General features: G+C 34.5%; 1 protein-coding gene across 5 annotated transcripts in view; it reads left to right on the top strand.

The window, feature by feature from the left end:
- RBM27 (RNA binding motif protein 27) overlaps nucleotides 1-25,774 on the top strand; it is a 57,210-nt gene extending 31,436 nt beyond the window's left edge. For 2 of the 5 annotated variants that reach the window (XM_043465103.1, XM_043465101.1), the window contains exons 9-21: nucleotides 393-557; nucleotides 2,456-2,605; nucleotides 4,681-4,825; nucleotides 5,253-5,406; nucleotides 7,686-7,979; nucleotides 9,271-9,411; nucleotides 13,513-13,632; nucleotides 14,518-14,592; nucleotides 14,735-14,899; nucleotides 16,443-16,547; nucleotides 16,660-16,851; nucleotides 21,005-21,115; nucleotides 22,535-25,774. In XM_043465103.1, the coding sequence (XP_043321038.1) occupies nucleotides 393-557; nucleotides 2,456-2,605; nucleotides 4,681-4,825; nucleotides 5,253-5,406; nucleotides 7,686-7,979; nucleotides 9,271-9,411; nucleotides 13,513-13,632; nucleotides 14,518-14,592; nucleotides 14,735-14,899; nucleotides 16,443-16,547; nucleotides 16,660-16,851; nucleotides 21,005-21,115; nucleotides 22,535-22,618 (1,901 nt within the window). In that variant the 3' untranslated portion in view covers nucleotides 22,619-25,774. The remainder of the gene's footprint in view (nucleotides 1-392; nucleotides 558-2,455; nucleotides 2,606-4,680; nucleotides 4,826-5,252; nucleotides 5,407-7,685; nucleotides 7,980-9,270; nucleotides 9,412-13,512; nucleotides 13,633-14,517; nucleotides 14,593-14,734; nucleotides 14,900-16,442; nucleotides 16,548-16,659; nucleotides 16,852-21,004; nucleotides 21,116-22,534) is intronic. The other 3 variants (XM_043465106.1, XM_043465105.1, XM_043465104.1) reach the window with 2 other exon arrangements.
- The last annotated feature ends 305 nt before the right edge of the window (nucleotides 25,775-26,079 follow it).

The following is a 26,079-nucleotide window of genomic DNA, read 5'->3' as shown; positions in this document are numbered from 1 at the left end:
TTTTTAAATGGGTATGACAGCTTTCATAACCATGTCTCCCTGGATATTAAACTCTACATGAATAATAGCTCAGGGCTCCTTTGTCAATAACTTGATACGGTTGATCCGTTTCTGGTAAGATCAGCATGTAGTTACTCCATTTAAGATGATAAAAAATGGACATTATGCAGTCACACTACCTCATTCTTACTCTTTCTTTATACCTCAGTGCATCCTACCCAGTTGCATGTCTGTTTCTTGAGTTAGAAGGAATCTTAATAGCATCTTTCTCAAGTACTATTCCCATTGGTGTACTTTCTCTGTTCTTGGCTCAAGTCTCAGGAAGTAGATCATTACTTAAGAGAAGCTTGTGACTCTCAATCCCAGCTGCCCTCCTATTCTTTCCTCTGTAGGACAGCCCATGTACTCTCGTGAACATGGTGCTGCTGCATCTGAGCGACTTCAGTTGGGGACACCGCCTCCTCTGTTGGCAGCTCGTTTGGTGCCACCTCGAAACCTCATGGGATCCTCCATTGGGTACCATACCTCAGTCTCCAGCCCCACCCCTCTGGTCCCAGGTAAGCTTTGCTACGGATGGCCATCCACCTCTGATCTTTTGTACCAAAACTGGCCAACCTAAGAGGTGACCTGGTATCCTGATCTGCTATCACAGATTCCCATTAAAGCTCCCAGGTGGTTTTGTTTTCTGTTTCTCTGCTCCTTTGGTTTGTCCCTAGTGCCCCTAGATGATTAGGCCTCCTGTGTGTCTGTCATCTCCGGTGTCCTTTGTATTTACTTTCTGTGCCTCGGTAACTAAGGTCATGCGAGTTTCTTGAACTAGTTTTTAATCCAGCAGATAGGAAGAGTATCTACTTGAATGTTTTCTAATCAGTTATATGTTACAAGAAAAGCTAGGTTAATTTTTCTCTAAAACAAAACAAAAACATGTGGTTTCTTGCTGATCATGGATGAACATGTGTTTTTTCCCCTCTACCCCTGTTGTATGGAATGACTGTGTATAATGATTTCTTGAAAACTTTTCCCTCCTATTGACATTTTTGAAGATCTGGAGTGTTTTGAGGGTGTCTCATGAGGTTTTTAACATTTTTCACTTTGCCTTTAGATCTCAATTCATCATAATTAACTAAGGGACCTTCAATTTTCTTGGGGTTCTGTGTGGTCCCAAGAATTATTAGAACAAGGCTATTTGATTATGTAACTTCTTTAAAACTTTTTGCAGCCTTAATGTAGGAGATTTTTCTGTCAGGAGTACCAAATTGTATTAATAACTGGAAATTTTTAATCATAATTTGCTGATCTTATACTCTGAATTACAGAACTGATTGGCTAGTAATAAAAATGTAAAAGGTACCTTATCTTGTAGCTAAAACTTAATATGAGCAACAAAACAATTTTTCCATTAAGGAAGAAAAGAGATGCAAGGATTTATAAATGCATTTGAGAGAATCATTGTCTTCACTCCATCTTAACCTTTCTTTGATTCTATGTAGGATGTGGAGGATGTTTTGGAGATCAACACTTTCAGAATGTTTTTTCAGTGCTTATAAAATATTTATTTAGCATTAGAATTTTAAATTTTTAGGAATTTCCCTGGTGGTCCATTGGTTCAGACTCCATGCTTCCACTGCAGGAGCTTGGGGTCCATCCCTGGTTGGGAAATTAGGATCCCTCATGCTGTGCAGAGAGTAGCCCCAAAAAAACAATTAAATATTCAGTTGTAGAGAAAATATAGAGAAGATGATAAAAATGTGTTGATGAGGCAGATGGTAATAAGATAATGATTACATTTGTAAATATAAAATTTAGCTTGTTTAGCTGTTTGAAATACAACATTTAAAATATGTTTTACATGTGAAATTGACTCTTCTCTCTAGTTTAAAGTGCAAATAGCCAGGGACTTCCCTGGCCATCCACTGGTTAAGATTTCTGCACTTCTTATGCAATGGGTGTGGGTTTGATCCCAGTTGGGGAACTAAGAGTCCACATGCTGTGTAGTGTGGCCAAAAAAAAAAAAAAAAAAATGCAGATAACCAAGTTAATAGATTTATTGTTTCTTTTCTAATTAAAAGAATACCTGGAAAGTGGTGAGACATGATTACAGAGGAAACTCAGTCATTTGTATATGGTGTTTGTATATGTGAACATTTCTCTTAAAAATGTGCAATGAAGTTTGAATTATGTGGTTATTATAGAGGACAAAAATGACATTAGGTGAATGAATCCAGAAACACATCCATAATTCAGAATGGATTTGCATGTCTGTGTTTTGTGACTGGAGCATTTTTGTTTCTTTGATGTTCAGTAGGTTTTATCTATATACTCTTAATTCAAAGAGAAATATATGTGGGTTGATATAATTTTATTTGTTGAAGAAAATTCATTTTTGTGGTTATTTTATAATAAGAAATTGTTTACTCTTGATTTTTACATGTTCTGTTGTTTTGTTTTCCCTCAGATACCTATGAACCTGATGGTTATAATCCAGAAGCTCCTAGTATTACCAGTTCTGGTAGATCTCAATATAGACAGTTTTTTTCAAGAACACAGACACAGCGCCCAAACCTGATTGGCCTAACATCTGGAGATATGGATGCAAATCCAAGAGGTGATACTGCCTTTAACTTTTTGTCATGCTAAATGTCATTTGGGCATGGCATTTCTGACCTCACTAAGATCTAAAAATACCTTATCTCTGAAGGGTGTTATGTAATGATCTCTCATAAATGTTTTTGAATATCTGTGTCCAAATGTTACTTTAAAGCTTTAAGCAGAATATATTTATTTTTAAGTAAAAATAATACTAATGTTGACTAATTGCTCTTTTTGTAGGACTTTAGGCTATTTTAGGCACTGTGCTGGATGTTAGATATAGAAAGAGGACATGATAAAAAAAAAAGAAAGAGGACATGATCCCTTTTCCTCCAGGAATAAAATCATTTAATGGCCTACTTTGTATTTTAAGAGCTGTGCTTCATACTAATAACACAGAACTTAAAACACTGTCATAAAATTATTCTTTGACTGTTGTTAGTATTCATGATTATAACTGTATGTTAGGACCTTTATAAAGTATAGCGACAAATCTTAAAAGATGAAATGCAAGTATTGCTTTTAATATGGGTTGATATCTCCACTCAGAAAAAATTTGGTTAAAGAGTTTGATGAGATTCTGGTTTCTTATAATAATAGTCAGATTTCCAGTATTTAATTTCAATTTCAATGATTGGCCATGGGCCATCCTGATAATATTTTCCTGGTTTAATTATCTGGTAGACATTTTCCTGTTCTTACCTTCTTATCCTGATTCTATTTACTGTTCTTTACTTCCATTAATAGTACTATTGTCAGTACAGGTTAACTGTAAGACTAAACCAAATGTTTTTTAATGCATTATTATCTCTCGTATTCCTTACCACCAACTCCTTAAATGAGGTACTATTAATATTTTTACTCTCTTTTAACAGTTAAAGACACTCAGACCAACTAAAAGAGGCTAGATTAATTAGCTCATTAACCTAAATCCAAAGAAAAGGCTCTTTTTTTCTGTGCTGTAATGCATATATTGTTACCAAATTAGTGGGAAGATCATGGTTTCAGCCCCACAGTTCTTATTCTTTGCTATTGATTTTACTTTTGATAGAGTTACTGAAAGTCATGAAGAATACTCAGAATGTAACATGTGTAGTTTTGTGTTGGTATTTGCTTTTTTTGTTCAGCACACCTCTTTCCACTGACAACCTGTTGTAAGGTCAGTGTGTTAATACAGTGTTGGGTTGGTGAAAGTTTGTTTGGGATTTTCCATAATATCTTTTGGAAAAACCCAAACGAACTTTATGACCCAACCCAATATTTTATTAGTCCTGACTATTGTGAATGAAATGTGTTAATTTATAATATTAGCTTTGAATTTTCCTTTCAGCTTTTAAGTTTGAGTAATTTTGAAGCTACAAATCAGAAGTGCAATAAGCCCCTAGATACTTTGACTTAGATTCACCAGTTGTTGATGTTCTCTCAGCTTTGGGCCTAAATGCTCACTGGTGTGCACTCATCTCTCCCTTCCTCCCCTCTCCCTGTACGGTTTTTTTCTTGAATCACTTGAAAATAAATTTTAGAGATTCTGACACTTTAAGATCCTTTAGTCTACATCTGAGAAAAATACACAGTACTATATGAGCACAATATTGCCACACATAGGAAAATCATAATTTCATAGTAATATCGTATCCATGTGAACCTCTTGTTGAATCATATAAGGAGATAAATATTTCACTCTGTTTATGGTCTAATAAATTTGATCACTTACCTAAAGCAGTAATTGTTTCGCTCTCTGTTGTAAAGTAAATAACTTGTAGAGTGGTACTTTGGCATCAGGTTAAGTATGTTATTCTCCAGCACTGTTACACTGATTTTTTTTTTCCCTTTCCATTCATGATCCTTGCTTGACTCAGTCATTAGATTAGAGTTGGCTAGGACTTTTTAAACATGCATATTGTATCTTTAAAAAAGGAGGAAAGGGAGTCAATTGATAATTTATTCTTACTGTTAAACATTTCTGAAAAGGAAGTGGTAGTATTAGGTACTATTCACAGTGATTTTTAACTTTTGGACTAAATATTTTAATCATTTGAAATTCCCCAAATATAATGCATTGCCAGTAATGTTAATTTTTGTTTTCAACAGCTGCTAACATCGTCATCCAGACTGAACCACCGGTTCCTGTTTCAATTAATAGTAACATAACCCGAGTAGTTCTTGAACCTGATAGCCGGAAAAGAGCTATGAGTGGCTTGGAAGGGCCACTCACAAAGAAACCTTGGTTGGGAAAGTAAGAGAATTTGCTTATTAGTAACATCTAATTGATGTTTTTGGCTTTTTGCTTGCATTAGTAAATTTGTAAAATTAAGAGTTGTCATTAATTATTAATTTTCAATCTATGTGTATCAAAGCTAAGGTTCCCAGAGGCATCATTAGTATGTCTTATATGTTAAAAAGTCAACAGAATATTCATAACAGATATTAATAATTTCTAGGCCTAGCCCAGTTTTATAATTATTGAGACATCAGTCTTTCTTTGCACCTGTTCTGCTCTTATGTAATAAGGATAATGTGAAAGTTACCTACTAATATCTGAAGGATGTTAAGTGCTTAAAGAAGACACTTGAATAAATATAAACTTACATTCTTTGCTGATTATCTCTTACCTAGGGCATAATGTAAGAGAATTAACTAAGATCTGTTAATATTCCTTTCAGACAAGGGAATAACAATCAGAGTAAACCAGGATTCTTGAGAAAGAATCAGTATACAAACACCAAATTAGAAGTCAAGAAAATCCCTCAGGAATTGAACAACATTACCAAGCTCAATGAACACTTCAGCAAATTTGGAACTATTGTTAATATCCAGGTAGGTGTGGCTATGTTGGTGACAGAATCCATGTATATGATGTGTTTTTTAAAGATTTATGTATTTTTGGCTGCGCTGGGTCTTCACTGCTGTGTGGGGCTCTCTCTTGCTGCTGCAGGTCTCTCTGTTGCGGTGTGCAGGCTGCGCTCGTTGTGAAGCACAGGCTCTCGGTGCATGGGCTTCAGTAGTTGGGGCTTAGTAGTTACGCTTAGTAGTGCGCTTAGTAGTTACGGCGCATGAGGTTAGTTGCTCTGTGGCGCATGGGATCTTACTGAACCAGGAATAGAACTCGTGTTCCCTGCATTGGCAGGCAGATTCTTAACACTGGACCATATTGTATCTTTGGAAACAGCTCACTTTTGCTTAAACAAATCAGTGATTAGTTTGATCATCTCTGCTATGTGTTTTAAATCTCACCATGTATTTGTATGCCCAACTTGATGTTGAAATTGTGCTGAATTTGTCCTCTGAATTCATTTGGTTTCTTTCTGAACCTCTTCCTGAAAGACATTGGGCTGGTTATTATATCTTTGTTCATAGTTTTATGTCTGGACAAATGACTTTTTTTACCTGCTTTAGTATTCTAACTAGGTAGTGAGATTTTTGGTAGTTTCTAAGATTGTATTTTTGTCTACTGAACTGGCTTTTGTGAAATATTAATTGATTAAGCTTGGTTCTAATTATGAGAATTTTAGATACTAAAATTTAACATCAGGTAAATCATAGCTTTTATATTTTGCTATGTGCTTGCTAATTTTTTGAATTTACCAACTTGGCAGTTGAGGGTTATGCTGTAATTGAGGGTAATATATTAGAAGATCTGTTTAAATTGGTATTTCAGTCAGTTTACTTAGTGTTGCCATCAAATCAAAATATAATTTACCTATCTCTAGCTTCCTTTTTTCTCCTAAATTGTTCCTAGGTCATTATTCTTTATGGCATTTAGAAAAAGTAGGTAGCTTAATGTAGATGAGTCTGCTTGGGTGGCTATAACAAATACCATAGCCTGGAACCCAAGGTACTAGCCTATATGAATCCTGACTTGCAGATGGCACCTTCTTGCTGTATGTCCTATCTGATTAGGGTCCTTTCCCTTTGATCTCATTTAACCTTATTTACCTCCTAAAAGCCCTGTGTCCAGATGTAGTCTCACTGGGGGTTAGGGCTTCAGTGTATGAGTTTAGTGAGGACATAATTCAGTCCATAGCAGTAAGCCATAATTTATATAAGGACTATTCTCTGGGGAGATTTACATTGTTTTTTTTTAATAGAAACAATGCTATGGTAAGGCTCCTTTTGGATAAATGTTTTTATTTTTATTTTGTATGACACATTGCTGAAATTAAGGAAATTTTAAAACTTTTTATTTGAACAGCCAAATTGATACTCCCAAATGCAATTTATGAAGCCTCATCAAAACTATAATACGGATCCATTAAAAATTTTTAGACCAGTTTCATAAGTGAAAAATTGTACTTGCTTGAATTTGCTTTGTTTTTATTCCTAGGTAGACTCTAATTGATATATACCATTTGCAATACTTTTGCATTTACCTATCCACTGTCTTTGCTCTTTTTTTTTTTCCATTTATTTTTATTAGTTGGAGGCTAATTACTTTACAATATTGTAGTGGTTTTTGCCATACGTTGACATGAATCAGCCATGAATTTACATGTATTCCCCATCCCGATCCCCCCTCCCACCTCCCTCTTCATTTTTTAAAATGAAGGCATATAAGGCTTTTCCAAACCTTTGCTCGTCATATATATTAAATTTCTTTTTCATTTTGTCATTTGTTTTGTTCGTCACTTGTTTGGACTAACAGTGGTTTAAGATTTTATTTGATCAAATCTGCTGTTTTGTCTTTATGGTCCTGCATTTATAGATGTGTTGTAAAAAGGCTTTCCAGACCTTCAGAGTATACAGATGTTCACTTCTTCTCCCTGGGTTTTTGTGGGTTGTTTTGTTTATTGTAAAACATTTTCTGTCTCTGGAGTTTATTTGGATGTAAGATATCAGGAAGGAATTCTTATATCTTTTCCCAAGTGGTTATGTAACATCACTAGGATTATTTATTAAATGATCTAGTATTCTTTCATATATAACGTTGAAATACATATGTTACCTTATAAGAGATAACTATCTTTATTTACATAGACTTCACAATGGATTTCAGCAGGCTGTTTTCTGTTTTGAATTCTTTATCAGTAATTTATTTATTTACTTGCCTGTAATCATTCATTTCTGTGTTTTGTTGTTGCTATTGTTTTTTCTTATAGGTTGCTTTTAAGGGAGATCCAGAAGCAGCCCTCATTCAATATCTTACCAATGAAGAGGCCAGAAAAGCCATCTCTAGCACTGAAGCAGTTCTGAACAACCGGTTCATTCGAGTCCTGTGGCACAGGGAGAATAACGAGCAGCCGGCGCTGCAGTCCCCGGCGCCGCTGCTCCTGCAGCAGCAGACGCTCAGCCACCTGTCGCAGCAGCACCTCCACCTGCCGCAGCACCTCCACCAGCCGCAGGTGCTGGTGGCCCAGTCGCCGCCCTCGTCGGCACACGGGGGCATTCAGAAGGTAACCTGCTGCTTCTCAGGGGATTGAAGGCCCCTCAGGCCTCTCCTCTAGATCATTGTTTCTCAGTTTGTTGTCTTTGGTCTTCTACATCAGAGCAGTCATTTTGGTTTGTAGGCCAGCAACATCTGATCTCCTTGGAGCTTATTAGACATGTAATTTTGGGCTTCACCTCAACTTACTGAATGGGTAGGACTCAGTAATCTGTTTTAATAGGCTGTCCATGTGATTTTTAGGTACCTTGAAGTTTGAGAAGCACTGTGCTAGAATCACTTACCTGGATGCACATTTTTTAATCTTACCTTCTCAGATCTACAGAGTCTAGATACAAGGCCCATAAATCTTCACGTTTAAGAAATACCTTCTTCTCAACACTCAGTTACGATAACCATCCACCACTGAACAACTCTGAATCTAGAACAACTTCTTTGTTTTGTGTTAGAATCAATCACTCTTATACCCACCATCTTGTCCTAGTTTTTCTCATATAGAAATATTATGTTTCTTTTAAAACTGAAATGGGAGCCCAGGAGACTGGGATTTTGTCTGCTTTATTTGTTCTATCCCTGGTGCCTAAAACAAGGCATGGCACATAGTGCTCTAAACATATTTGAATGAATAGATGAACGAAGGAAAGAGCAAATCACCCTGCAGTAGAACTATTCAGATATTGGTGATGTTGATAATGTCCTAGGCATTCTTTTGAGTAAATATACTCAGATAGAATAAGAAGCATGTTCCTTAACAGGACCTAGTATTAGCTCCATTCACCATCCTGTTTATTTGCAGTTAAGTTTGCATTTCTTTTGTCTCTGTCCTATTTCATGTTAGGTCCTTAAGGTAAAGGCTTTCCCTAGGTGTTGGCTAAAGGGTGTTTAAAAGTGATACAGTCATCTCTGTGATCCATTAGACCCCATGCTGTTAATGCAGCCTGAGATTATGTTATGTTTTTAGGGTAGTCCTATCACAGTTACTCATATTAAACTATCAAAACACATAAGTCTTTCAGCATTACATACTGAGGGGATCATTGAAAAATTACTAATTTTATTTGTGAGTACATACACATATATTTGCATTATGTTGTGATATATTTCAGACATCCAAAAGAATATGGATAATAGCAGTCATTTGTATGTCTACCTCTTCACTTAAAAAACCTTATAAATAATAGAAACACTCTACCTTCACATTCCCATGTCTTCCTCCCCAGGGTAATCACTGTCCTAAATTTGTATCATTCCTAGGCATTTAAAAAACTTCTGCCACAAATGTATTTATTTTGTATATGCAGATGATGAGCAAACCGCAGACATCAGGGGCATATGTTCTTAATAAGGTTCCTGTGAAACATCGTCTTGGACATGCCAGTGGTAACCAGAGTGATGCAGCACACTTGTTGAATCAGTCAGGTGGTGCTGGAGATGATTGCCAGGTATATATATTTCTGTGAATCTTTAAATATATTTAGAGTTGGAGTTGTTCAGTGACACAAAGAAATTAACAAATTGATTATCACCCAGATTTGTAATGTCTTAGTTCCTCAGTCAAGATAGTTGTGACAGCTAATCATAAATATGGCTGGTCAACTTGCCTAAATTTCAATAATTCAGCCAGAAATTTGCTAATTAAATTTTCTTTTCCTATTCAAAGCTAAGTGGGAATTGAGAATTTTAGCCATTTATTAATAGATGTCTTTATTAATCCATTTCTTTAATCATTTGTCTTGCTTAATTAACATCACGAAAGGGATTCAGTCATAATCAATTCAAAAGTCAAATTTTGAAACATATTTTTAACTAGTTTCTTTTGCTTTTGAAAATATATCTATATGACTGCTCTCTAGAATGGTGATTGTTTTTTCCCAATAGAGCTAGGAAAACTAAAAAAGAACAAGTGGGGATAGTTCTCCTAAATATTAAAAACACTGTGAAGTCTATACAACTCAAACAATTTGATACTGGCACATGAGAGAGCACTAAGACAAAATCTGAGACTGAGATTTATAGACTTAAGCATAGGGATATATTGTATGCTAACACATTATCTGAGATCAGCGGGGAATGTATGGGCTTTTGGTGAATGGTATTGGGATGACTGGATAGCCTAATGGAAAAAAAATTTTTTTTAAATACCTAACAAACCAGGGTAATTTCTACAAGGATCTGAAATTTATATGCTGACAGAGATGCTAAATGGTACAATCCCCATGAAATTTGGCGTTGTCTGTGAATTATGCTGTAAAATTATGTAAACATTTACTCTAAACCAGTAATCCTCCTCTAAGAATCTATGCCAAAGATGTACTTGTCAAACTATGGAAAGAAGTATGAGCAAGACCAGGAAACATAGACTCTTTTCAATAGTGAAAGACTGGAAACAGTCCAAATATCAATTGGTAGGCGATAGGTTACTAAAAATGTAGTACATCCACCCTATAGCATATGTGTAACTTTGCAGAGGAATGAAGAGTATCTTTATATATACCATGAGGTGATCATCAGGATACATTAAGTAAAAGAAATAAAATGGAACAAAAAATGTAGTCAGCCACTGTTAGAAAGCAGGGGCAGTGAACACATGTAAGTATTTGTTTATAATAGGAAAAAAAAAAAGTAACCCATGTAATTTAAATCTTGGTGGTATCTTGGTAATTTAAATCTTGGCAGGGATAGACGAAACTAGACAACTTTAAAAACCTCCGAAACATTTCTCAATTCTGTCCACTAAAAAGGTCTAGAAACACTAACCCAGCCTGATGGTAATGACCCTGACACTCCTGTCCCCAGCATCAAAAGGAACCAGGGATCCTTGAAGAAATGTCTGTTCCCAAATCTGGGGCTGACAGTGTTCCAGATGAGCCCTAGAATATTTTGTCAAACCAGAAAGCAAAGAATTTGTTAAAGATTACTAGCATCCTTTCAAAGAGTGAAAAAATGTCATGAAGACTCTAGAACTCTTCACCAATTTAAAGGAAATTCAGAGGTCAGAGAAACATGTTAAAGGATACCATAGAATCCTGTGGTGAATACAACAGGATGAGTGACCTGGTCTCTTCAACAAGTGATTTACAGTGATATGGAGGGACTTCCCTGGTGGTCCGGTGGCTAAGACTTCACACTTCCAGTGCAGGGGGCCCAGGTTTGATCCCAGATTAAAGAACTAGATTCCACGTGCTGCAACTAAGACCCAGCAGAGCCAAATAAATGTTTTTCTTTATTAAAGGAAAGCTGTGGAGAGGGAAACAGAATTAGAGGAGACTTTAAAGAAATATAACCAATTATACTATATGGACTTTCAGTTCAGTTCAGTTCAGTCGCTCAGTCGTGTCCGACTCTTTGCGACCCCATGAATCGTAGCACGCCAGGCCTCCCTGTCCATCACCAGCTCCCAGAGTTTACTCAAACTCATGCCCATCAAGTCGGTGATGCCATTCAGCCATCTCATCCTCTGTCGTCCCTTTCTCCTCCTGCCCCCAATCCCTCCCAGCATCAGGGTCTTTTCCAGTGAGTCAACTCTTCACATGAGGTGGCCAAAGTAGTACATCCTAATTCAAATATGGGAGAATGTTTTGAAAATTATATTGTAATCTGGAGTTGTAAATATTTAATGATTTTAAGGAATTGTTACCATTTAAATGTGATGATTGTATTGTGGTTTTATGTAAAAAAGGAAAGAGTCCTTATCTTCTAGAGGTAAAACTGAAATACAAGGACTTCCCTGGCAGTTCAGTGGTTAAGACTCCATGCGTCAAATGCAGGGGGCATGAGTTTGACCCCCTCCAACTAAGATCCCACGTACCTCATGGTGAAGCCAAAAAAAAAAAAAAAAACCCACAGATAAAATAATATGTGGTGTTTGTTATGAGGATACAGGTGGGAATTTAAATATAACAATGTTATTTTACATAAAATAATGTAAATTGATCATTGCTGCTTGGTGATGGATGCATCATTTTATATACATATGTAACTTTGTACTTCTGTTTATTTTTTAAAAAATCTAAAAAATGGAAAAACAAAAACAATCACAGTTTTTGAAGTCACACAGTGATGACTGACTCTTAATAGCTGTGTTAGATAATTGACAAGCATTGGTTTCCGTTTTAATAAACTTAGTTGCTATGGGGATTAAAAAATTTTGTGTTGGTAAAACACAAAAGAATATATTAAGTGCTCAGTAAATTATAGCTATTGATATTTTTATTTTGATAAATAATTATAACACCATGAACATCATATGTGCAGATTTCTACAGTATTTCAGTTTCCTGTGTATTTAAAGTGGTTTAATTTTTAGGGCAATTAAGTGTTGTTTGATCGAGAGAAGTTTTATATTTGTATATATTACATGACTGAATTTTCCACAAATTTCTTAGTATTGTATCTAAGTATTTATAATTTCTTAGTATTATACACATTTTTCTGTGTCCCTTATATGATATCTTCAAAGTTAATTTAAAACATAAGAGTGGAGTATGTTAGGGAAATCTTGACCAGAGAGATTGTAGTATAGTATGTTGCTCTGCTATGCCTTTAAGAGGGGAAGATTATCTGGAGTCATCTGTTTGTAAAGGAATCTAAATAGCAAAATGAGCAGAGTAAAGACGGACACCATTTTGCTTGCAGCATTAGATCTGTGAGCTGGCTACTTGTCTTATGGTTGGTTGTAACATTTGCAAAGTACCTTACTTCTTAGGAGGGTTTGCAATTATTAGAAACATGGATTTTTATTTGACACTTGTGGAAGATAGCTTAGTGACATTAGCCACCGCACCCCCACCAAAGACCTCCACAAACACATCTTTAGTTGAGCAAGTTGAGTTTATTATTCATTGAGGAAGTATACACAGTGAAACCATGGAACATGTCATTTAGAGGGTGTTAGCAAGGGCTTATTTTAGGATTGGCTGTGTTAGGTAATTTGGGGGAAGGTTAAAAGAAAGAGGAGTAATGGTATGATCAGATTGCCTAATAAGTTTACCTAGAAGGAGGGAAGACCAGAATTAGGCCAAAGCTGTATTTGGTAAAGAAGCTGTAGTCATTCATATTAGCCAGGGTATAGTTTAGTCATTTTATGGTTTGGGTAGTATTTACAGGTTTTTTTGTGTTTAGTCATGCAATGATTTTATTTTTGTCTTGATCCACCAAGATCCACAAGAGTGGCCTTGTCTGAAGTTAATATACTATGAAATTGTTCATGTTTAACAAGGGGACACTGAGGCCCAACTGTGAGTGGCAGTCTGGCTCCTAGATGTCGAGAAGTTGTTCTTTTTCTCCCAATTAAAAAAAATATAAAGAAAAGAAAAATTTCTTTATATTCAGGAATGCAACATTATTGCTAAAAAGTTTTTGTATTTGAATGTTAATTGAGTTTATATATAAAGAACTTGTTTTATAAATGGAGAGTTTTTAAATGTAAAAATAAAAAAAAATGTAAAAATAGCCAAAACTTTACTCCTTTAAAAAATTTATGCAGTCTTTTTAAAAAATTATTTAAAGGCATTGCTAAGATTTAATCATATTTGTGTTTTGTAGATATTTTCAACTCCAGGCCATCCAAAAATGATTTATAGCTCCTCAAACTTAAAGACACCTTCAAAACTTTGTTCAGGATCAAAATCTCATGATGTCCAAGAAGTTCTTAAAAAGAAACAGGTGACAATCTTGATTCTTCTTCTCTTCAAAAAGAAAAGATCTATTGAATTCTTAAGTGATTGTATTAATAACTTGAACAATTCAATGTTGGTATGGAACTACTACATCATAATGTTTATTTAACTGCTACTTGATACATTGTATACTTGAAAAATGTTTTGCAGTTAGTTGTGTTAGTAGCTACATCAAGCACAAGGAAATAATTTTTTTTTTTCTATGTAAAAATTAAAGACACTGAGTGAGTTGACTTTTTATTTCCTTTTTTTCCTGCAAGGGAGAGAAAAGGGCGAGAAATGGATATGTCTGTTCCATTATTTTCTCTTTGTACACTAGATATTGTTTCACATGAAGTATAACAATAATTATCATCTTAGATTTAAACTCACATAGTTTTTCAAATAAAATAGATGTTTATTTATATTACCTAAGTATAATTAGAGATTTAATTAACAGAAGGGTCAGAGGTGACATTTTCCAGATAGATTTTGCTATCATTTCTAACCTAGAGCTGCATCTCACATTTTTAGACTTTAAACTTCAAAAATAAGGATTTGACTTTTTACATGGGGAGGTGAAAACAGCTCTTGTTTTCCTTTATATATGCATTCAGGTCTTTTAAGTGAATAAACCTCATAGATACAGCTAATTTGTGTTCAGTATTTTAAATGTTAAAGTACAATTATAAATGTAAACTTTTATATTGGAAGTGTTGGGAAAATAGATTTAAAGATTTCATATCTGGTCAGCTATGTTTTGATTAGGAGGAAGAGCTGTCTTGTATAAGGGATGACTCAGGGGAGATGAGTTGAGATACAGAGCCTTATGTATCATTGGCAAATTTGTAAGGAAAAAATTAGTAATGAGAAACTTAACCTGTTTGTACAGGAAGCAATGAAGCTACAACAAGATATGAGGAAAAAGAGGCAAGAAATGTTAGAAAAACAAATAGAATGCCAAAAGGTAAGACAAACATTCATTATTTGCTTGCTGGAATTGATGTACAGAATGGATTTTCCAAAGATATTCCCCCCAAAATTTTCAAGGTTATTTGTATTAGAATTTACTAAGCATAGTTTTACTTTTTTTGTTGTTTATTTTATAGATGTTAATATCCAAGTTAGAAAAAAACAAAAACATGAAACCAGAAGAGAGAGCAAATATAATGAAGACTTTGAAAGAGCTTGGAGAAAAGATCTCACAATTGAAAGATGAGTTAAAAACGTCTTCTGCAGTCTCCACACCGTCTAAAATAAAGACAAAAACAGAGGTAATTGCATTTTTCTTTCAGCATAGGCTAATTGAACATTTGTGGTGTGCTTGGCACTTTGAAAGTACAGTGGAACCCTTAAGTGACTAGTGTGAGACACTAGCAACAATTTTTTTAATATTTCTGTAAATGCTATGTACTCCCTTTGAAAGAAATGATACTACCCAGTTTGAACAAAGATGTATTTTTTTAACTGAAATTTTTTGGTTCTTCATGCTGAAGATGTAACTGCTAGAGTAATGACAAGGAAAGAGACATTTCCTCTTTTCAGTTCTTTCGGTAATTCTTCAATACATTGTAATACAGCCATCTCTTTTAATAGTCAGAAGATAGCATTGACTTTAGTATGGGTAAAAATATGGCTTTTTATTGAAAACAATAGTCAAAAGTTCTAAATCTATTTAAGTCTAATTTTGTTAACTTCTATTTGTTTCCTTACCGCAGGAGAATGCTTGCTTTTACACTGAGGTTCTATCATTGTTCTACAGCTCTGTAGTAGGATTTTAGATAAATCTGCAGCCCTTTGAGAACTAGAGGGCTTCCCTGGTGGCTCAGATGGCAGAGCATCTGCCTGCAATGCAGGAGATCTGGGTTCAATCCCTGGGTCGGGAAGATCCCCTGGAGAAGGAAGTAGCAACCCACTCTAGTACTCTCTTTTTTTTTTTCCACTCTAGTACTCTTGCCTGGAAAATTCCATGGACTGAGGAGCCTAGTAGGCTACAGTCCATGGGGTCGAAAAAAGTTGGACACGACTGAGCAAGTTCACTTCACTTGAGAACTAGGAATAAATTTGTCAGATATATAGAATGTAAACTTTTATATACAGTATTATATTACATTTGAAATTGTGGTTTTCTGTTAGTAAAAGAATGTGTTTCTTTAGGATTGTTTTTCGCATAACATTGTCAACTATATAATCCAATAAAATTTTGTTTAAAATATTAACTTATCAAAAGCTTTTAAAATATGTAATAAAAATGTTATTTTTAATTGAAGCTTCCCCAATTATGGAAAGAACATTTAATTATAGAAATTTAAGAGAATATGGGGGAAGAAAATCTCTCAAGAGTCACACCAGCTAAAGACTGATCATTTGTTCCTTTAAAAAAGAAAAAGAGTGGCAATAGTTACAGGGTTCAGATCTGAAAGCAATTATTATAACTGTTGTTAGTGAATTTTTACAATATAATTTATTCTGTACCATTGTGTTTCAGTTATGATGTTTTATTATGTGATAATCATTCTCAGCTCCCTTATCTCAGATGACTGTTTTCAGTGTCTGATTTTTAGGCCATCTTAAGCATATTGTAATACTACTTGCTTATTAAGCAGTAATACTTTTTATTGTTATTACTGATAACATTATACTCTACATGTTTTCAGTATTATATCTGTCAAGTTACTTTCCTTAAAACACCCAGAAGAGATTTCATGCTTTCACATCTACCCAGAAGAGATCTGTGTCATTCTAAAAGTGTAATATTCTGAACAAGATTTTGTAAGTTGTCTAAAAAATACATTTTTACTCTTAATTTTTCCACAGGCCCAAAAAGAACTATTAGATACTGAACTGGACCTTCACAAGAGGCTATCCTCAGGAGAAGACACAACAGAGTTACGGAAAAAACTCAATCAGTTACAGGTTGAGGTGAGATTAAGAAGAGTTACCTATTACAGTTAACATCTCAAAAAATAATATCCCTCTCTTTTCCAAGGTTTAGTCTGACAGTGTATATTATATTCTGCCTTTTGTTATTCAGGCTGCACGATTAGGTATTTTACCTGTGGGTCGAGGAAAGACCATGTCCTCTCAAGGTCGAGGGAGAGGCCGAGGCCGTGGAGGGAGAGGAAGGGGTTCACTAAATCACATGGTGGTGGACCACCGCCCCAAAGCACTCACAGTTGGGGGCTTCATGGAGGAGGAGAAAGATGACTTACTTCAGCATTTTTCAGTAAGTTTTCGAAGTAGTAAGTGCTAACTATAAATTCATTGTATTCAGCATTTCCTTGCTGCCTTCTGTATAAATGTCAAATGTTTTATAGATTAGAAAATTAAGTTGTAAAATCATGGATATTAACACATTTCTGTTAATATATTTGAAGGTCAAGAAGTAGCTCATGCTATATTCCGTAATATTTCACATAAATGCATTTGTAGTGACAAAAGTTGTTCCAAAGGTATATTTGATTTTTGCTTTAGGGTTTATTACATCTTTTACCAGGTGTTTACATGGTTTACCAGGTACCAATAAGTGAAAATAGTCTGGGATGGAGATGAAATCCAAAGGAAAAATTTGTTAGGAGAAGTGTCATGCTTAGTTATATTCTGTACACAGTGATGACCACTTACTTTTAGACAAACATTTAAATAAATATTTGCCACAGATAAATGTTTCTGTTATTTTGCATATATTCTCTTTCTAACCATTCATTAATTCATTCAGTAAATATTTTCTGAGTGTTATTTGTGCTAGAGCATTTTCATGCATGATCTCATGTAATCCTAAATAACTGTATAAAATACATGTAAAATCCCATGTGTAAAGATGGGAAAAGTGAAGCTTAAAAAAGTCAATCAAGATCATACAGTTAATAAGTGGCAGGACCAAGGTGATAATACACAGTTTACTGTTAACATCCAAAATCCCTATTCCTCAAACAACTTTTTTGAGAGAAAGCATTTTCAGCCCTAAAGATGGTGAAGGAAATCTTACACAGCAAGACTTCACACTATTGTTTTATTAGTTTGATGCCCATTAACCCTGCTTTGCCCTGGCCATTGGAGAACGCTAGCTTGTTATAAAATGTCCAGATTTGAGAGCCATCTTGGCTGTAGCCTGTTTACTCTTGAGCCAGTTCTTTCACTAGTCTGACCGTTATTGTTTTTTTGTAAAGTGGAAGATTGTCTTTAAGAGACTTCTTTTAGAAGTAAAGAAGGTAACATGTGGAGGAGCACTGTACGTGTGCAGGGTGTTCTTCTGGAGCCCAGGTTAATGTTGATTTCAGTGTTGATTATATAACATTTGAATCTCCTTGCCAAATAGTTGGGCGTTTAGATCCATGGCCAGCTCTGCTGAGGTGACATTAGATAATATAAATCAGAATTTTCATAAATTTGGCTCTGCAGAAAGTTTTCGTTAAAAAAGGAGGTTATCTTGTGGGGTAGGAAGCCACTTTGCTGTATCCTGAGGGTTACTGGAGATGTATATGTAAATGTTTAAGTTTTAACCCAGAAGTCATGCTCAGTTGGCTCTCTGCCTTTCTCATAAGTAGAGTCATTTTAATAGAGTATTTATAATAACCAACTTTTACATACATACTTTTTTTTAAGTCTGAAATATAACACCCTCTGCATTATGGGATATGTCCAGATATTTGGGGAAGGAGCAAAGAAAGCCAAGGCACATGAGCCAACTTAAAGAACAAGACACTATTGTTCGTTTTGATGGTGTTTTGTAGTTTGTTTTTTGTTTTGACAGGGTGCTATCAGACAATCTTAAGTGCTAGAAAAAACTCTGGTAACAGGTACTTGGACAGTATGGTATGCTTTCTTTGGGAAAAAAAAAATACAGAAATATATATGCCTGAGATGTTATTGAGAATAGATTTGACAAACTTAAGGGCAGCTCTTCTTTGAGGTATTTCATATCTCACAAAGGCTAAAGTAAAATGTATGTTTTCAGTATCCTTTTACTGTCCTTAATGATTGTGAAAAGCTCATTGAGCAGCTGTATCTGAATGTAAAGATGGTTGATGGGTTTTAGTGAAGCTATTTTGAAGTGTGTCTATTTGGTTTTTTTCTTAACATTATATTTCTGAGGTTTATTCATGTTATTACATGTAACAGTAGTTTACTATTTTTATTTCTGTATAATTTTCAGTTGTATAAATATACCACAATTTACTTTTCCATTCTCCTATTGATAGATATTTGGATTATTTCCATTTCATTTTTATGAACAGTGTTGCAGTGAACATTATTTTAGATGTCTTTTAATATATGTATGCATTTCTGTTGATGTAGATGGAACTGTTGAGTAAACTCAGTTAGGTTAGTTTAGTTTAGTTAGTTTAGGTTCTCGTCAGTGTTGTGTGCGAGTTCCTGACTTGAACTTAATGTTAAAATACATCTATTTATTAATCTTATTTGTTGCAAGTTAGGTAGTGGGAGTTTTATATTCTTAGTTCCTGGCTGCATGCAAATTAGATTTCTCCTCTTTCTTCAATAATATTAATAGATATATAATACATTTAATGCCTTAAAATTCCTTCTGGAGGATATAACTACTGCGTTTTTTGGAAAGCAACCCAGTTAATACAGATTAAAATTTTTATATTGCTTTTTCTTGCTAGTAAAAGTAACACATCTTTATTTAAAAATTGAAATAACAAAGTAAGAACTTAATGGTGACTGCAGTTGATTAGATTGTATTATATAATTGAAATTTGCTAAGAGATAAGAACTTAAATGTTCTAGCCCCCTTCTTCAACCCCCTCCCTAAAGGCTAAGTATGTGAGATATGGATGTGTTGATTGAAGGAGGAAGGGTATCTTTTCCCAGTGTTTCAAATCATCACATTGTACACTTTAAATATTTTACAGTTTTGTCAGTTATACTTCAGTAAAACTGGAAAGAATTTAAATAATATAGGAATGAACAGAATACTGATGAAGTCTCTATAATTGGTCATATTATATGTTAAAGGATAGAGTGAAGGATGTCTATTACACAAATTAGGAGCTTCCCTGGTGGTGTGGTAGTAAAGAATTCGCCTGCCTGCCAATGCAGGAGATGCAGGTTCAATCCCTGGGTTGGGAAGATCTGGATTATTCTGGAAACAGAAATGGAAACCCACTTCATTCCATGGACAGTGGAGACTGGCAGTCTGCAGTCCATGAAGTTGCAAAAGAGTCAGACACAACTTAGTGACTGAACAGTAACAACAACAAATCAACAAATTACACAAGTTGCCTTTTTTTTCAAGATTTATTAAGATATAATTGACATATAACACTATTATTTTCAGATGTACAACTTAATGGTTTGCTATACATATATGATTACTAAAATTAATTAGCATCCACATTGTCACCTCACATGAGAAAAAATTTTTTCCTAGTGATAAGAACTTTTAATATCTACTTGCTTAGTAACTGCCTAATTTTGAAAAGATGATAAATGTAAACATTTTGATTTGTGGGACATATTGAAATGAGTAATTCTGATATTCATTTTAATATGTCCCACGAGTTTTTTGTTTTCTCTTATTGAAATGTGGTGGTGGTGGGGGAATGTTTAGATGGTAGTAACAAGAAATACATTTGAAACTGAGTAATTTTACCGTGAGGTAGGTAGTATAGTGTTTGATTTCCCAGGTGGCTCAGTGGTAAAGAATCTGCCTACCAGTGCAGGAGACACAGGAGATCTGGGTTTGATCCCTGGTCAGGAAGATCCCCTACTCCAGTATTCTTGCCGGGAAAATTCCATGGACAGAGAAGCCTGGCCAGCTACAGTCCATGAGACGCAGAGTTGGACACAACTGAGCACACTCGCAGAAAGAAGCAAACAAAAACAAAACCACAGGATAGCGTTTAACACTTGTGGGATGCATAGATATGCCGTGGAGTGTTTGTCGTCATATAGCATTTCACGAAAGGAAGTGGGAATAGTTTCATCAGATATAGATTGGAATAGAAGGGATGTCATGAGATGAATAGATGATTTTTAAATTACTTACATTTGTAAGCTTTTACTCTAAATTTGTAATTATCAACGTGAAAGGTCATAATCATAGTAAGGCAGTATTTGTTCTCATCATGATTTTTCTAAGTAGAAGGACTGTGTATAATTTATCTTCAAACCAAGACAAATTTTAAAATTTATGTGGCATCAGCATTAATCATGGATTATCCTGGGAAAGCCAGACATGTTTTTCTAATTAAAAAGAACATCACTTTTCTAGCTCTCATTGGAGATTATTTGTAGATCCATTTTAACAGATTTTTTTTTCCTTCAAATAATCATTAAACTTTTAATAGCACACAATTTGAAGAAATCATTAGTAAATGTGAGTACAAACTTTTGTGTTCTAAAATCTATTTTAGCCTGCAAACCAAGGGTCGAAATTCAAAGACCGTCGGCTACAAATATCATGGCACAAGGCCAAGGTGCCTTCTGTATCCACTGAGACTGAAGAAGAAGAAGTCAAGGAGGAGGTAAATTTAACAACTGAAAATAACGGAGTTGAATTAGATTGTTTTCCAGTTATATGCTTTTCTTGACATTAAAGTAAATAATATAAATTTTAAAATGCATAATGAGTTTTTTCATGCATGTGATTAACACTAGTCTAGAAGCTTATTAAAGAATCAGGACAGGTGCAGAAATGAAAAAGCTCTTTTGGGGATTATTTTCTGTTTTAGGAGAGACTTCTTTTTTTTTAAATTTGCATTTATTTCGTCTTTATTGGGGCTCTGGACATTTTTATTTTGGTAAATAAAGATGTGGATTAAGGGAACAATTCAATTTTATCTGGTTGTTTTAGTTTTCATTTATTCAAGTTCCATAAGGAATAGATTTGAGTTTCTTATTTTCTATGTATAATTCACTGAAGTGAGAGTGTAAAGAAGTTGGACATAAGAGGAAAGAATAGCAAAACCATGGATTTAATATAAGTATTAATCAACTTCTTAAAACAATGGGGACTAATATTGCTTTTTTACTCCTATATTTCTAGTTAGTTTATCAAAGTAGACACTTTAGGGAGCATTGCATGCAAGTTATTCCTCATTCACTGTAATTTTGGTTTTAAAAGATAGCAAGCATTTATGGCTGATCAAGAGTTTTCCTGACCAAATGGGTAATTTTACCTGAAGCAGAAAATTTTGCAAAAGCAGAAACTTTTCCCTTGTTAAAAAACAGAACAGAAAAATCTTGGTATTTTGGGAATGTTTATAGATACTTTGTAATGTTTATAAGATTTTAGATTTTTATGGTAGATTTGGAATGTCAGTGTCATAGGGAAGTTATTACATTCTTCCCTCACAAATAATTGGCTTTTAGAGGAAAAATTCAGAAGTTCAAGGGTTATTTATTTTTCTCACTTTTAATATAATAGAATAAAATTAATCAAAAACATGTTTCATAGATACCACCCCTCACTAAACATATGTTTTTTAATTTTCCTGATATTAGAATGGAAGTTTCCTATTAAACTAAAAAAATTAGCAAGGAAGACAAATATATATATGTATGTATTTTTAACATTTTTAGTTTTTCTTGCCCCTAAAGATACTTGGGCTTCCCTGGTGGCTCAGACGGTAAAGTGTCTGCCTGCAATGCTGAAGACCCAGGTTCAATCCCTGGGTTGGGAAGATCCCCCGGAGACGGAAATGGCAACCCACTCTAGAACTCTTGCCTGGAAAATCCCATGGACAGAGGAGCCTGGCGGGTTACCATCCGTGGGGTCGCAAAGAGTCAGACACACTGAGTGACTACTTACTAAAGATACTCTGAATTTTCCACTCGTAAATCCAGTCTGGGCATTGTATACTAGTCTGTCTGTTCTTTGGCCTAAAAAGTACTCTACTTAGCTTTCTTGTGCCACTGAGTGGATTTTACCCTCTTTTTTTCAGGAAACAGAAACCTCAGATTTGTTTTTGCATGATGACGACGATGAAGACGAAGATGAATATGAGTCTCGTTCATGGCGAAGATGAAATCTGATGCGACTTGTATAATTTTTAGGAATATTGTTTAGAAGAACAACTTTTTAAAATTATTTAAAGAAGTCAATGAGCCAAAAAAAAATTTTTTTTAATTTTTCTTTTCGACACAGTAGGTGTAAGGACAGCAAGTTTGCTATTTAAATACATCTCATAACTGTTCATGATATTAAAGCACCAAAGGCCTAGTGACTTTTACACAGTTGTGAAGATCCACAGGAATGACATGGATAATCTCTAGAGCCTTATTTTCCACACCACCTGTTTTTGTTGCTATTGGTGTTGGATTATGATGTAAATGACAGGGTGTTCAGAAATTTTATTTTGGATTATAATCTGCTGATAAAATTTCATTAAATGTCAAATCGCCTGGAATCTCTTAACTCTCAGCTATTATGGATGGGTCGTCAGACAGTAGGAGATACTTGTAATTAAAATACCCTTTGGCTTTCAAGAGTTGTCTTGGAAGAAATGTAAATTTAGTTTTTTTTATTGAGGCGGAGCCCAACTTATATTTAATCTAAATTTTGGGGGGATTTAATATGCAGCAGTGAGTACTATTTTAGTGTTAATCATATCTGTTCTTCAGTGCTAGGCAGGCTCTGTGGTATTTCCATTCTGTCATCACATTAACTCTTCTGAACTTCTGCTACTGAGTTTTAGTTTGCTTTGAAATTATCAAGCATTGGTTCAGTTGTGGTTTTTTTTTTCTTTTCATGTTTTCAGACTATAAAAGGCTTTTATCTGTTGCCCCTTTCTCATCCTCATTTTCTTTCTCCTTCCTTTTTATTAATAGCCTGACTTACCCATTACTGAGATAAGTGATTCTTTGGGGCCACCAAAAGTCAGTCCCCAATAAAAAGTTTAAACCAGCACCTTGATAAATAAGTGATATTTTGATGAGAATGATGGAAGGATTTGTGGGGAGAGTCACCAGCTTTTTTTTTAAGCTTCACTTCAGTTAATAGTTATGCAAAAGGGTTTTAAAGTGTCTGAAATGCTTTTCCTAAATTTAAACCATGATGGTGAGGTGAGGTGACTGGGGGTAGGTTGGGGGTGGGATGGGGAAGGGGGATGGGTATGCTAGTAATAAATGGGAGTCATAACTTGACTTTGATCAGATGACCTTATATTTTCATAATTTTGTAGCTTGTTGCTATCCATGAACATATGCATCTTTCAGTAGACAGTTTCCTTCACTGTGTGCATTTTTACTGTACACTGTATAGAGTAGAGTATCTGTTAAGTAAAATATATCTGTAAATTTATGTCCTTGTGTTCTGAATGTTAGATGGAAAAGCAGAGGAGCAACACTACACTGTATTGACCCCTGGGGAAATAAAATGATTAATGTAAATAGGATATCACTTTTTCAAGGATATACACATCTATGTTTTTATAATATGTGTGGTGTGAAAATTTGAAACCTCCTGTTGGCTACAGAAGGTTCTTGGTGATCACCATGTCAAGGATTTTGTTTCCTGAGGTAAAGACTTGTTTCTCACAGCAGAAACTATTCACTAAGAGACTTAAAACCATCAGGACTCTAGATTTTTTTTGGCTCTAAGAAGTTAAGTCCCACATTCTGATTATCTTTCCTCTTCTGTATATTTTCCTGGAATGATGTGTCAAACCAGGATCATTTTTAAGTTTTCATGTATTTCTCCCTTCATAATGATAAGGACTTCCTCTTTCTAGGTTATTACTATATTTCTGATAACACAAAGCTTATAAGAGAAGGAAAACATCACAATGGGGTACCTAGAATAAGCAATCTTGCTCCTTCTTCCTCCATCATCTCTAATGAAATTTTCTTGATGTCTGTGGCTCAGTCGGTATATATTTTGAAAGATTCATTGTGGTGAATATTTTGAGTCCTGACAGTTTAAACGTGATAGAGGGAACAAAGGATTTATATATTTTTTGTACAAAGTTTTTTCTTAAACTGTATAATTTTGTAAATAATTTGTTTGGGTTTTTTTGTGTACTAAAACTACCAGCGTATAGATTTCAATAAGAATTGTTGTATTTTTGTATTTGGAAACTGAAAATTACAGTAAATTAATGGAGCTGTAAGAAAATTTTCAGTAGACTGACAGTTCAGCAGAATGAGATTCCTTTTCATATGATTTTTTTTTTTAACCTAAAATGGACATCTTATTACACTCTCAGTACGGAGAGAGTTAAGGATTTGTTTGATTTTTTAGTTCTTGGGGGAGAAGGGGTGAAAGAGAAGGATGTTAAAGTGAAGAATAAATAGACAGTTTTTCCAGTAAGTTTTTAGGCCCTTTAAAATGTAATTTATGATACACCTTAAATAGGACCAAAACACTTTCAAAATGTCATTTCTAATGTTTGACTCTCAAAAATAACTCAAAATATGCATTAAATATTGGAAAATTTAAGTTAAGGTTAGCGTAAACTAGTTGTATGTATTTTTTCCTTTAGGGCTGAGATCCCAAACCATTAGAATTTCTCTTAAAAGCGAGTAAAGATGACTTGTTTTCTTGGGCATCTTCACTTACAGAAATAACACATCCCATCTGAGGCAAATTCTGTTCTTTTGAATGTGTATGACATCTTTCTAAGTAGCTATTGAACAATAACAACCACCAACCTGGCTCAGTCAGCTTGGTTTTACTAGTGGCTTACTGCCCAGGCTTAAAAAAGTTAACCCCGGGGAATGTAGGATTTCCCTCAATTTCTTCATGTTGTAACATTGAGAAAACATTGTCACTAGCTAAGGTGATAAATTGGAAAACGTCTTGTTAGGGTGGAAAAAGAAAGGTCCATGGTATGGATCATTATTTCAAAAAAAAAAGAAAAAAATCATGTGAAAAGGAATAGTGGTTCCTCTTGATGTATAGTATGCCTGTATTATAGTTTTTACAAAATTGTGAACTTGTGTAATAGTATAATAGGAGATATTGTTGAATTTCTAACTGTTTATACATTTAAATTCATATATGTAATGTTTGTTTTATCAATTACAATCTGAATTTCTAAGAAGCATGTTGACTTTTGCAATAAAGATGCAATATGGAATGGTTCACAATTGGAAAAAAAGAAAGAAAAAAAGATAAAAGTTACAAATTTCAAAGAATTTGCAAAATTTATGAACCATTCCAAAAATTATAACGATCACCAAAAGAGCTGTAATTCTGGCTTGTTCTGGAAAGAAAGAAAATGTGTGTGTATGCTTGCTTGAGTGAGAATGAATGAGTGATAGATATGAATGTGTGTTTTATGTTGAGTTCATGTACATGGGAGAACGTCACTCAATCTGAATTTGGGTACCAAAATCACTGGCTATTAAATGTTCAGTAGAATACCTCCTTTGATAGGTAGAGTGGTCTTGGAAACAAAAGGGAAGGGCATTAAAGTGTTACAAGTAAACTTGATAACATATTTCTCTGTTCATGAATGGGTCTTCGTATCACAGATAAAAGCACAAA

The sequence above is a fragment of the Cervus canadensis genome, chromosome 4 (genome assembly GCF_019320065.1).
Source record: "Cervus canadensis isolate Bull #8, Minnesota chromosome 4, ASM1932006v1, whole genome shotgun sequence".
NCBI lineage: Eukaryota > Metazoa > Chordata > Mammalia > Artiodactyla > Cervidae > Cervus > Cervus canadensis.
The sequence above is the reverse complement of the archived record's forward strand: the minus strand, read 5'-3'. Positions and strand labels throughout refer to the sequence as shown.